The 12,983-nt window shown below is 42.2% G+C and overlaps 1 protein-coding gene across 1 annotated transcript in view; it reads left to right on the top strand.

Moving 5' to 3' along the window:
• The window catches only part of TMEM132B (transmembrane protein 132B), a 514,332-nt gene that overhangs the window by 373,129 nt on the left and 128,220 nt on the right, over positions 1-12,983 (top strand). Inside the window, exon 4 of the mRNA XM_060785589.2 lies at positions 2,646-2,832. Within this exon, the coding sequence (XP_060641572.2) occupies positions 2,646-2,832 (187 nt within the window). The remainder of the gene's footprint in view (positions 1-2,645; positions 2,833-12,983) is intronic.

Below are 12,983 nucleotides of genomic sequence, written 5' to 3'. Positions count from 1 at the left end.
GATTTCCTCCGAAAAAGTTTGGGAACAATCCTGTTGTGATTTTATGCTAGAATAAATGCTATTTCACTTGTACTTTCTTGGAGGTTACAGAAGGGGGATGGCCTTGTGCAACTGTGCAAGCCTTTTTACACTGTGAACTGTGCAAGCCTTTTTACACTGGTGTAAACTGTCAAAAAGTGCTGCCTAGGAGGTTTGGTGCCTGTACTCCTCGGCGGTGAGTGGAGTTTTTGGAGTGACTGTTGTATGAATTGGGTCAGGATTACGATTTTAGATTTGCATATGTGTGTGGTGATAGTGGGGAAGCTATTATTCCTGGACTAGATAGATGTTTCCATCTGTCTAATAACTTGTCCCATACTTCCTACACAGCCAAATCTCTTGTGTGGGGTACTTTCACATTGTCACCATTGAAATAAAAAAGGCGTTTAGTCTGGGTTTTTTTTTAATGTCAGGAGTGACTTGAGAAACTGCAAGTCACTTCTAGTGTGAAAGAATTGGCTGTCTGCAAGGACGTTGCCCAGGGGATGCCCAGATGTTTCCATCAAAGTCAACCATCTTGCACAACAACACCACTATGGCTTGGAAGTTATGCAACTTCCAAACGCTAATATAACAGCATTTCTGCTAGTTTAAAGCCACAATAGGATTCCAGCAAACAATTAAATGAATTAAAACAGGTGGCCTTTCGGTGGGAGCCGGATTTCATTTACCACCAGTCCCATCTACTCTGGCCAGTGATGAGCTGAATGACAAATTGACCTGCTGTTGCTGAAAGAGAGTCATCCATTATTAAGGGTATTTTTTTTAATGTCAGGAGCAACTTGGGAAACTGCAAGTCACTTCTGGTATGAGGGAATAGGCCGTCTACAAGTACGTTGCCCAAGGGACGCCCGGATGTTTTGATGTGTTACCGTCCTTGTGGGAGGCTTCTGTCATGTCCCTGCATGGGGTGCTAGAGCTGACAGAGGGAGCTCATCTGCGCTCTCCCTGGATTAAAACCTCTGACCTGTCAGTTTTCAGTCCTGCCGGCACAAGGGTTTAACCCACTGCACCACCGGGGGCTCCTTCATTCTGTCTGGTGTCAGTGGAGAGTACTATTTGTCTCAGGCAGTAAAATACCTTTGGCTAGACCAGGGGTCTTCGAACTTCTTAAGCAGAGGGACAGTTCATGGGGATGGGGGAACGAACGGGATGGGACTATAATTTTTTAAAAAATGAATGAATTCCTATGCACACTGCTCATATATTTGTAGTGCAAAAAACATGAAAGAATAATACATTATTTAAAATGACGAACAGTTTTAACCAACTTAAACTTATCAGTATTTCAGTGGGAAGTCTGTGTCTGCTTTTGGCTGATGAGATAGCCAGGTTAATTTGGATTGTTGTTGTTGTGTGCCTTTAAGTCATTTCAGACTTAGGGCAACCCTAAGGTTAAAGTTTAGGGGTGGGACCGGGGAAATGATCTTGGAGGGCCCCATCTAGCCCATGGGCCTTAGCTTGCAGACATCTGGGCTACCCCTTACAGAACACTTTGTATACCTATACTAATGTTGTATGTTGTCTCTTATGTGCCTTCAAGTTGGCTCCAAATTATTCATTTATTATTTATTTATTGCATTTATATCCTGCCATTCTCACCCCAAAGGGGACTCAGGGTGTCTTACAAAACAGGCACAGTTAGATGCCATATATACATATATAAAATAATACGTATACATTAAAACCAGTAATTAAACCATATCCATCTTAAAACAGTTAATTAAAATCACAATCCAAAGGCATATTCCAGGAGCCATTCTGGTTGTCAATTGCATTGTTCCATAAAGACTTATTGCACTGAGAATTATTGTCCAAAGGTTTGGTTCACAGCCGAGGGGTCATCACTGAAAAGGCCCTGTCTCTTGTTCGCACCACTCACGTCTGCGAAGGAGGCAGGATTGAGAGCAGGGCCTCCCTAGACAATCTTAACCTCTGAGATGGTTCATAGAGGGAGATAAGTTCGTACAGATAAGCTGGACCGGAACCATTTAGGGTTTTATAGACCAAAGCCAGTACTTTGAATTGCGCTTGGTAGCAGATTGGCAGCCTGTGGAGTGGATGTAACAGGTGGGGTGTATGCTCCCTGTACGCCACTCTAGTAAGCAACCGGGCTGCTGCCTATTGGACTATTTGAAGCTTCCAAACAGTCTTTAAAGGCTCATTGTAGTAGTCTATTTGGGATGTAAAAAGAGTGTGGACTACCATGGCCAAAGCTGACTTCCCAAGGTACGGGCACAACCGGTGCATAAGTTTTATGCAAAAGCTTCCCTGGCCACCACCGAGACCCAGGGTTCCAGGTACAGTGATGTGTCTAGGAGGACTCCGAAGTTACAACTTTATAGCAACATTGTGCTCAGATTTTTTTGATGATATGTATTCAGACGGGGGATTCACAAGGGAGTAACTTGCCCAAGGTCACCCAGTGGGTTTCCGTGAATGAATAGGGTTTTGAACCCTGGTCTTCTGGAATCTTAGGCCAATATTCAGAGCACTTATTATTTTGGAACAATATGGTATCATATGGCATAGTAATACAGAATTGTACTATGCAGCTTAGTGATATAAAATAGAAGTTAAACTTTCTGGCAATTTCTGGTTTTCAGGGTGAACATCTCCTCCTATGAGATCCTGCAGATGGACTTTGAAATTGACAACAGCAGTGGGCTAGTTGGGGTCCAGCAAATCACTTGGCAGGTTGAATACCCTCGAGATGATGCTGTGAGTGAGCTTGTGGTCTCGGAGATCTTTGTCAGCCAAGCAACATTTTCCGGAATTGTTCCACTCGCAATGGTAAGCACTCTTTTTTAAAAGTTGTCATTAAGACCAGAGCCTGGAAAAGTAGTGACAACTCCCACAATACTCCAGCCAACATGCCCATCATCCATGCTGCCAGGGATCTTCTGGGAGTTGTAGTCCACAATGTCACTTTTCCAACCTCTAGTCAGGATTCTAGGAAGTAATCTTCCATTTGATTTTTGATATGAAGGTACAGTAGAGTCTCACTTATCCAGCATAAATGGGCCAGAAGAACGTTGGATAAGCAAAAATGTTGGATAATGAGGAGGAATTAAGGAAAAACCTATTAAACATCAAATTACGTTATGATTTTACAAATTAAGCACCAAAACATCATGTTTTACAATAAATCAATAGAAAAAGTAATTCAATACATGGTAGCGTTATGTAGTAATTACTGTATTTACAAATTTAGCACCAAAATATCACAATGTATTTAAACAGCTGTGGATCCGGATGGGAGGCAGACTGTGTTGGATAATATGGAACGCTGGATGAATGAAGGTTGGATAAGCAAGACTCTACTGTATATGGGAGGTGAGGCAGGGGAAGGACAAGAAATAATATTTGAGAAAGACTTAAATTGTGAAGATGTTCAGTTTTTTAAATCCTACTTATGTAATTTTGTGTCTTTTGTCAACATTTTTACCTGGATATTCTTTTTTAAACAACATCTATCAGCTTTCTGGATGATCCCCGTCAGTTGGTGAGCAGATAATTGAATGGGATGACATCACGATGATATACAGATGTACATAAATTATGGCACTCTTCAACTAACGTCAGCCAATTTAGTAAAAATACTGCAAAGGAAACATTTCTAGAGGCATCACCAAAAACTTATTAAAATTGACAATGCCTATGTGTGTGTGTTGTCATGAGTTATGCTCAAGAAATATGATTTGCAAGGAAGCTTTTAGGCGTGGAGCCTTCTCTTTTAAGCCAGAATCTACAACAAAAGGCAGGGTAGGGAATGATATCCTGGATCCCTGGCCACCTTGGAATAAGTCAAGCCCCATATTAAAAGTGCAAAGTCTAATTTTCCTTTGAAGCTCATCCCTCCAGCTGATTAAAAAAATGTCCTCACTGCTGCATTCAAGAGAGCAATTAGTCCTTAAGTATTTTGTTCACTCCAATTGGATTTTGCCAAACTGGCTCAGAAACCAGGAGCTCTCTTTTGTTTCAGGCACCATGTTAGGCTTCAAATTTTGCCATTATATTGGGAGGCATCCTTCATTTGGAAGTCTGTCTCCATTTTATTCAGACAACATGTTGGGCTTCATGCCTTTGGGCTGTTGTTGCCTCAGGCTGGGGCCAATCTGGAGGGGACCATGTGGTCTTCTCATGTATCTGAGAGCCCTCCAGTTTCTGCCTGGTCAGGCTCATGGCCTAACAAAATAGAAGGCATCAGATCTGGTCTGTTCTGGAAGCCAAGTAGTCATACAAACTTGCTGCAGAGATCTCTAAAGGGGAGGAGCAGGGTAAGTTGGTGGGAAATGAGGTTTCAAAGAGAAAAGCAAAGAAGGGGGAACAAGAAACAAAGCTGTTGTTATGCTGAGGAAGAGTGAGCCATGACATAGATGAAAGAAAGATCCAATTGTTTCAGAAGTTGTGGTGTGAACAAACAGAATTATTTCTTACTTGGAGAGCTCTGCTGAGCAATTTCAGGAGCCAGTGAAATATTATATGAGAAGGATCCTCATATTATATCTCCCAGAGCATCCAGAGGGTTAGGTACAGCATACTAACTATACTATCCATATTTGTCATTGTCTGAATAAGGTGCCATTGCAACTTGAAAAGTGATGACTATGTTTAGTCTCATCGAAATTTTAAAGTTGTTGGGTAAATTTGAAGTTCAAACTTATTACCATTCCTACTCATGGAATTAACTGGAAACTGAAATGTGCTCATTCCAGTGTTCACACTCTGACTTGCATTCTTGAGTGTCCACCAAAGTTTATCGATTGGCACAGATTTCAAGTGTTTCCAACAGATGTTGTGGTATTCTTTTGTAACTATAAATTACCAATTAACAGTTATGTTTAATTATTTTAAGACTTGAAACTTTGTAACTAAAATAGAAATTGGATTTAATTAAATCTATACAAAAATATACAATGAACCATATAATTTAAATTATTTTGTGTTGTGGAACTACTCTTCATGATTTGCTAACAAAAAGTTTCAACCCCCAACCCCCAAATTTCTTTTCTGGCTACGGTCCTGCTCAGAAGAGTACACTTTATTGTGCAGTTACCAGAGATGTGGGCAATATCTGAAAGAGAGCAAATATTTATACTGGATTAGCATTTGTCTGATGTGTTGCACCTCCATTGTTTTAATCTCCCCGAGTCACTAAGAATCATTAGAATCCATTACAATAGGGTGACCGGCAGAGGTCATGTTCACATCTGCCCCTTTGCACATGGACTTTTTTTTTGCACATGAGGCGCAAACCACCCTGAGTCCCCTTCAGGGTTGAGAAACCACCCTGAGTCCCCTTCAGGGTTGAGAAGGGCGGTATACAAATATCGCAAATAAATAAATAAATAAGCTTTGCACCCATCACTTTAAACACTTGGAACATTGTCTCTTGAACTACCCATAGAATAATATTAAGGTCATGTTTTGCCCTACCCAGAAGTGTCTCCTTCACACCAGGTGAACGCCTCAAATTTAGGAACAGGGAGATGGGCATTATATTTATTTATTTGGGACATTTATATCCTGTCCTATTTCGACTTCCGCAGAGGGACTCAGGGCGGCTAACAACAAAAAACATAGACATACATATTAAGTAAAAACAGTATAAAACATTGTAAAAACATTAAAACAATTGCCAATTTAAGTCATCATCCTAAAAGCAGTCCATCAGAGTCCATTAAAACCATACCCTTGCCATCAAGTCAGTCTAGTCCACAAAGGCCTGATCCCACAGTCAGGATTTCACTTTTTTCCAGAAAGTCAGGAGGGATGGAGCGGATCTGATTTCACTTGGGAGGGAAATAATAAAGACTCAGGCATGTAGCCGGGGGGGGGGGGGGGGGGGGGAGGAGGGGGGCTTGAGGGGCTTCAGCCCCCCCCCCCCCCCGAAATTCTCATGGTGGTTCGCGAAAAGGCCTTACTGGTGCATTATTTAAACTGTTATGTTTATTCATATCATGATCTGATCACCATACTCAATATATCCCATATGCATGGGGGTATTGGGGTAATGATACAAAAGGTTTGCTAGGGTAGACCCTCTTTCACTCAGACTCAGCCCCCCCCCCCTGAAACTCAGCCCCCCCAACCCCCCCCCCTGAAAAAAACTCAGACCCCCTCCCCCGAATCGAAATCCTGCTTATGAGCCTGTAAAGACTGATTCCTCAGTGCACAAAAACAAAGTCAGATTTCCATAGAAGCAAGAAGGAATCTGCAAAGGTTAGACAGAAGCAAGAGAAAATCTCCAAAGTCTCCACAGAAAGAGAGCATAATCCTCAGGAGCAAAGGATCCCCAGAAAGAAAGGGGGGGGGGGGGGAGGGAGGGAGCTAGGGAGAGAGCCTTCGTCATATGGCCTCTTTCATCCAATACCTGCTTCCCTTCCTTTTTTTGGACTTTACCTCCTATTAGAGAATGAGAAAATTAATTATTATTTATTATTATTTACTGTATTTATACCCCGCTCTTCTCAACCCCGATGGGGACTCAGAGCAGCTTACAGATTATGGCAACATCATACAACAATTAAAACATATAAATGCAATAAGTACAACAACAAATAATAATATAACATATCAAATTATAAAACAATTTAAACATATAAATGCAATAAAACAAATATTTTTAACAGAGCAGATGTTCCATCAGGGGAAGAATGAGATGCTAAATCGGGGTGGCAGTGTTCACTCAAGAGAGGGTTCAGGTTTGTTTTAGGAGATTATCACACTGTTACATTGCTGTTTGTTTTAGGAGATTATCATACTGTTATGTTGCTGTTATTCCACATTAACTGCTGTTGAATCCCGGAATTACAGTTTAAACCTTTAAAATTCTCAGCCAGAGAGGTCCTGGGCCTCACGAAACTACAACTCCCAGGATTCTACAGAAAAATGCCACTGGATTTAGAGTGTCATAACAGCGCTGTAACAGCATAGCATGATAATCTCCAAACTCTGAAGCTGAGCGGCACCCTGTATAACCTCTTTAGATTGGTCAAGAGTAGGAGTTTTTTTTGTAGCTGTCTCTTCCCTGTGATAAACAGCTTGCAGTGAACACAAATCTATTTCATTGGGTTCCCACTGGTATCCTTTTCTGTCTTCTTAATAAAGAAGTAATTGTTTTTGCTTCCAAATCAACTTGTCCTTGACCTGATTTCTTTTCCTTTTTGGAGCTATTTTGGTTAATTACATACTTTGAAAACCTTTAGCCTGCAAGATCCTGCAGCGAGTCAGTGCCAGGAAGAGCTCTGTGCCCAAACCGGTATACCCAGTGCATTGCTCTTATCAGTTTGTGTGTGTGACTACTCCCCAAGAAGCAGCAAGTAGCTCAGGAACAGCTCAGAATTAAGAATTGTTATTTGTTTGTTTTCAAGGCAAGGAGAGATTTTTGCTAATTTGCATCTGCAGCAGGAAGGTTTAAATGTGCAAAATAAATACATTTGAATAAGATTTTATTTACTTGACATACAGTAACAGCTCCTTGGAAACCATTAGAGCCTATTGTGTAAATCTTTTTCTCTGTTTGGGGATTAGGGGCCCAGTACATGGTAATAGCTCATCGGGAGCTGTTTCCTTCCATTGTGTTAATGGGATCGCTCGGAATCCATGCTGTGGCGATATGCTACAATTAGTTGTGGCATTTTTATTTAAATTAATTACCTGGTGTGTGTCAGAAACTTCTTTTCAGAAGCAACATCGAGCCATTGTTGAGGGAGAGGCTCACTCCCCCTCCTATCCTAAACAGTTTCTGGTTTTAATTCATGGGCTTGCTGTGTTCTGTTAATAAAAAGAGCAACATGCAAAGGTGTTTTTGGGGGTGTAGAAGAGTTTGCTTATATTTTCTCAAGAAAGGGGTCCTTTTTGGTTTCCATGAGGCATGTTGTGTAGCCACACATTTCATTATCACAATTCATGTCTGTGTCTGTATCTCTTATAAGGAACTGGTTTGAATTCTGGATTGCTAGTAACACTGAATTATGGTGGGCAGTTCCACACACGGCTTTAACCCGGGTGCAGTCGGCTTTCTTAAACTGGCAGGGCACCGGCACACAACCTCCCCCCCCCCCCCAGGAAAAGCCTTAAAAAGCAAAAAATAACTTACCCTGCCACCATTCCCCCTTCTCCAGAACTCTCCTGGTACGTAGAAATGACATGCCAGGAGTGGGGGGAGGAGTGATTTCCTGCACGCCAGGAGAGCGCCGGAGAAGGGGTAATGGTGTCCGGGTCAGTTATTTTCTTTTTTAAAGGATTTTCGGGGGGGGGGGGGGGGGCGGCGGCTTGGGTTTGTTGGCCTCCATGAGCCCAAGAAACCCAACACAGCCATGTGGATGGGCACCAGAAGTCGTGTGACGCAATCCCCAGGCCCAATCCACACAGTGCCTACATCTGGAAAGACCTGGGTTTTCTGAAAGGCCCGGGTCTTTCCAGCTGTCAAATTGCCTTGGGACAAACCAGGATTTTCCTGCTTTGTTCCAAAGGAATTCGTTTTTACGTGGGGCATTGTTTGGATGCCCCACATGACAGCGCAGGGGGGTGCACATTTTGGATACTGTCTGGATGTGCCCTGTGTTGCAAAAAGCGGTAAATCTAAAAATGTGTTGCCAAAATGAAATGTTTGAAAAGGTCTGGCATGCAAGTTTCTCATTTTTTTTCGATGGCCAGGGGTAGGGAGATTGATACTTTGGAATAAATGGTCAGATAATAATAAGGTCTAAGAGAGTCAAGAGCTTAGAACTGATGTATTTCAAATAGCAACATGACTTGTTAAAAAGATAGTTTGAAGAGAAGCAGCTAGGCCATAACGACATTATTTTAGTGAAATAAGCAAATGGCATGACATTTTCCCCCACACAATATATGACACTTTTTCTTGTTACTGGAGAGGGCACTTGGACAGGGTCTCCTCTCCCCAAAAGAAATGTAGGCCACCTTCTTACTTTTTTAGATGGGGAAAAAGAACTAAAAAGTAGTAATACAATGGGTTACAGTGATGCCATGGAGATTGTATAGCTGCCCTGATGTTGAACTGTAATTCCTAGCAGCCTGGCAGTATAGTGAGGAGTGCTAGGAGTTTAAGTTCAACAATAGGGATTCTTTTTTAATTTGGGGGAATTCCATGTTGTTGTTGATGATGATGTTGATAATTAAGGTTTAGCACAGTCCAACAAGAAATGTTACAAATTCTTAAGTACATTACAAACACAACAAACAGTACATACCAGCACAACACATACTGAACAGACACATTGGACAATACCATTTCCTCTCTTCTCCCTACAAAATACATATTAACATATGACACAAATTCAAGTAAGTATTCTCTTATTTGTTGATATATCATGCACATTAATCCTCTATTGATCTTTCCTTTGGAGAGGATTTGAATATTAGAAAGTATTATATCTCCTTTCATAAAATGTAATTTAAGAATGGTTCCCTATCTTTTTGAAAAGTTGTCTGTGGATCTCTCTTCCATCATCACTGGAAGTTATTCATTTCATCCATTTAAAATGGTTTCAATAGTTATCTATTACAGGTGTTGTTGTTCATTCGTTCAGTCATCTCCGACTCTTCGTGACCTCATGGACCAGCCCACGCCAGAGCCCCCTGTCGGCCGTCACCACCCCCAGCTCCTTCAAGGTCAGTCCAGTCACTTCAAGGATGCCATCCATCCATCTTGCCCTTGGTCAGCCCCTCTTCCTTTTACCTTCCACCTTCCCCAGCATAATTGTCTTCTCCAGGCTTTGCTGTCTCCTCATGATGTGGCCAAAGTACTTCAACTTTGTCTCTAGTATCCTTCCCTCCAATGAGCAGTTGAGCTTTATTTCCTGGAGGATGGACTGGTTGGATCTTCTCGCAGTCCAAGGCACTCTCAGCACTTTCCTCCAGCACCACAGCTCAAAAGCATATATCTTCCTTCGTTCAGCCTTCCCTAAGGTCCAGCTCTCACACCCGTAGGTGATTACAGGGAATACCATGGCTTTGACTATGCGGCTCTATTACAGGTATCTCCACCTTTTTCCACAACATTTTAGCTTCCCAGGCTTCGATAGTAGCCAGGAGTGCCCTTGTATATTTACTTGTGTGCCGACTGTGCTTATTCCTTGAGAAGCCTGATCTGGCCATGGTGTTAGATAGCTTAGAAACATCCCATTTGGATTATTGCCATGCTCTCTATTTGGGGCTGCCTTTGAAGAGTATTTAGAAACTTCATCTGGCCCAAAGAGCTATGAACAGGTTAATTGGGTCTGACTTTTTCAGATTAGTCAGATCCACCTCCTCCAAATTAGGATGGTGATACTGCAACATTATACAGTTTATAATATTTATTTTTGTCATTCTGTCGCTACTCGGATGAGGCACTACTTTCTAGGTTTTCCACTGGACAGGCCACACAACCAGGAATCACACAAATTATGATACTATAGGCCAACTTTTGTAGGTTCATCATTGATCTTGAATGAAGGAAGACAAGATAATACTTGTACCTTTTCAAGCACATACTCTAAAGCATAATCTACCAGCAGGCATGTAGCCGGGGGGGGGGGGGGGGGTTGAGGGGCTTCACCCCCCCCCCACCCCCCGAAATTCTCATGGTGGTTCGCGAAAAGGCCTTACTGGTGCATTATTTAAACTGTTATGTTTATTCATATCATGATCTGATCACCATACTCAATATATCCCATATGCATGGGGGTATCCCATATGCATGGGGGATACAAAAGGTTTGCTAGGATAGACACTCTTTCACTCAGACTCAGCCCCCCCGAAACTCAGCCCCTCCCGAACCCCCCCCCGAAAAAAACTCCCCCCCCCCCCCCGAATCGAAATCCTGGCTACGGGCCTGTCTACCAGGATGACGATCTTGCAGTATCTGGAAATGTTTCCTCTCTATCAACTATGAACAGTTTTGTCACAGACCTGTAGTTCATCTGATGCCATATTTGCAAGTAGAGCTGTGTAGTCTATCCGGCAGACTGTATTTCCCAGTATGGGATAATCAGGAGAGGCGCTTCTCTCAGTCCCATCACCATTGCAAGCATGTCTGTGATTAGAGATTTGAAGTGTTTTACACTGTGATTAGTTTAATTCTATTTTAATGTTCTCTTTTTGTATTTCTCTTTTAAATTGTAAGCCGCCATGAGTCCCAATTTTGGGAAAAGGCGGGATATTGTTGCTACTGCTACTAATTATTACAGCTGCCTGATGAATCCAGTTGAAGAAGTGAGGGTTTACATGATGTAGAATGAAGTTTGGATGTTAAATATTCAGTATATTTCTTGACAAACATGAGTGCCATAGATATGGCACAGCTCCTTCTGTTAGCAAGCCTCCATGCATCAGTCGCCTTTGGCAATTATAAGTTTGTGCAAGAACAACAGCTTGTGTTTGCATAGCTTTGCTCATGTTTACCAGCCTGGAGCTTAGGTCTGTACTGCCTAAGCGGGAGGAAAATGGCACTGTGCCATGCTGATGTTGATTGACTAATGGTACACAGCATTGAAACTGGATTGACAAAACTTTAAAGTGTGATTCTCATCCTAAAGATGTATTCTCTTCTTTCTGTCTAGAAATACACAAGGGTCTTACTTATACTGAGGGGTTTTCTCTGTGGTTTAACACTGATGTGGTCATATCAATGTGATGCAGTGGTTCCCAACCTTTTTTTGACCAGGGACCACTTAACCAGGGACCACTTTGACCAGGGACCACTCTCCAACATTAGTACAAAAGGGGTTACGAATCGGTTTTTGTTCAACTTTAAATTTGGTTTGGCACTCCTGTATGTTTACTATTTATTTAACAGTTGTGGGTCCATGAACCGTAATAAAGTTCTTAGATTTGGTTTGGTTATTTGGGGTGCTAATTCAGAAAAGCTGCATCGTATAGATCACATCAGCTCTAGTTTCTGATACAGAACATAAGCCATCCAGTAGTCGCCATCTGCTCACCCACAGAAAACCACATTTAATAAGCCTCGGCACTATAAGAGGGTTTTGCGAGACCAGCCATTCTTGTTGCAATGGTTTAGTAACGGTGAGGCCCTGGACCATATTTTAGTTTTTGCAGACCACTGGTGGTCCGTGGATCACAGGTTGGGAACCACTGATGTAGCGGGAGCCAAAATAGTCTTCTGCAGCCTCAGACTCTTCCCCTCTCTCTTAAGGGCCATCTACATGGGCCATATAAGTCAGTTCAGAGGTCAGTCAACAATTATGCATGGGGTCCATTCACTTTGTTCCATGTTAAGAAAAGTAGAGATTGAATCTTCAGAGCTTGCTTGCATTTTGGGCCAATGTAAACAGTTGGACTGCTTCCTATTCAGCAGTAGCTGTAGCTGTTTCTGAGGACACCCTCCAGCCTCGGAGCCATCTCAGTGTCTGACTGTGCAGATTTCAGTAACACTGATCCAGAGAACACTCAGATATGTGCAAACCTGTTTTCTGCATTAAAGCCACTGGCCTATGGTTCATTTCTTCAGTGTTCTGCTTTCCCCAATGGGAGTACATACATTGGCCATCTTCAAATTGGGTTTGGCAGAATAGATCTCCCCTGAGACAGCCTATACTTTAGCTGGGGTGTCGTGTAGAAACAACAACTCCCTCAAAAAAAGGTGGCGGGGGGGGGGGGGGGGAGAGGAAGAAACGAAGGAAGAAAAGTCCGAGAAATGGAAAAGAATTTCTAGTATTTCATGTCTTTCAGGCTGGCAAACTTCCTGGTTGCCTAGAAATAATCTGAAGGTTTGATTTTCGTGGTTAAGATAGATAATGTTCTTTCAGACCCCTTTCTTCTCTTGCTGTTGCTCTGCCTCTATAGACATTGTGTCTTAATGTAATGTTAACTTTCAAAAAGCTGGACTCCAGATTGTGGCCTCTTATCTAGACATTGTGGATTGTCTGTCCCGGGTGTGAGAGAGTGAGAGATGTTCAGCTTTCCTGGTG

This window comes from Anolis sagrei, chromosome X, assembly GCF_037176765.1.
Source record: "Anolis sagrei isolate rAnoSag1 chromosome X, rAnoSag1.mat, whole genome shotgun sequence".
Taxonomy (NCBI): Eukaryota; Metazoa; Chordata; class Lepidosauria; order Squamata; family Dactyloidae; genus Anolis; species Anolis sagrei.
Note: the sequence above shows the minus strand (reverse complement) of the source record. Positions and strands in the feature narration are given on the sequence as shown.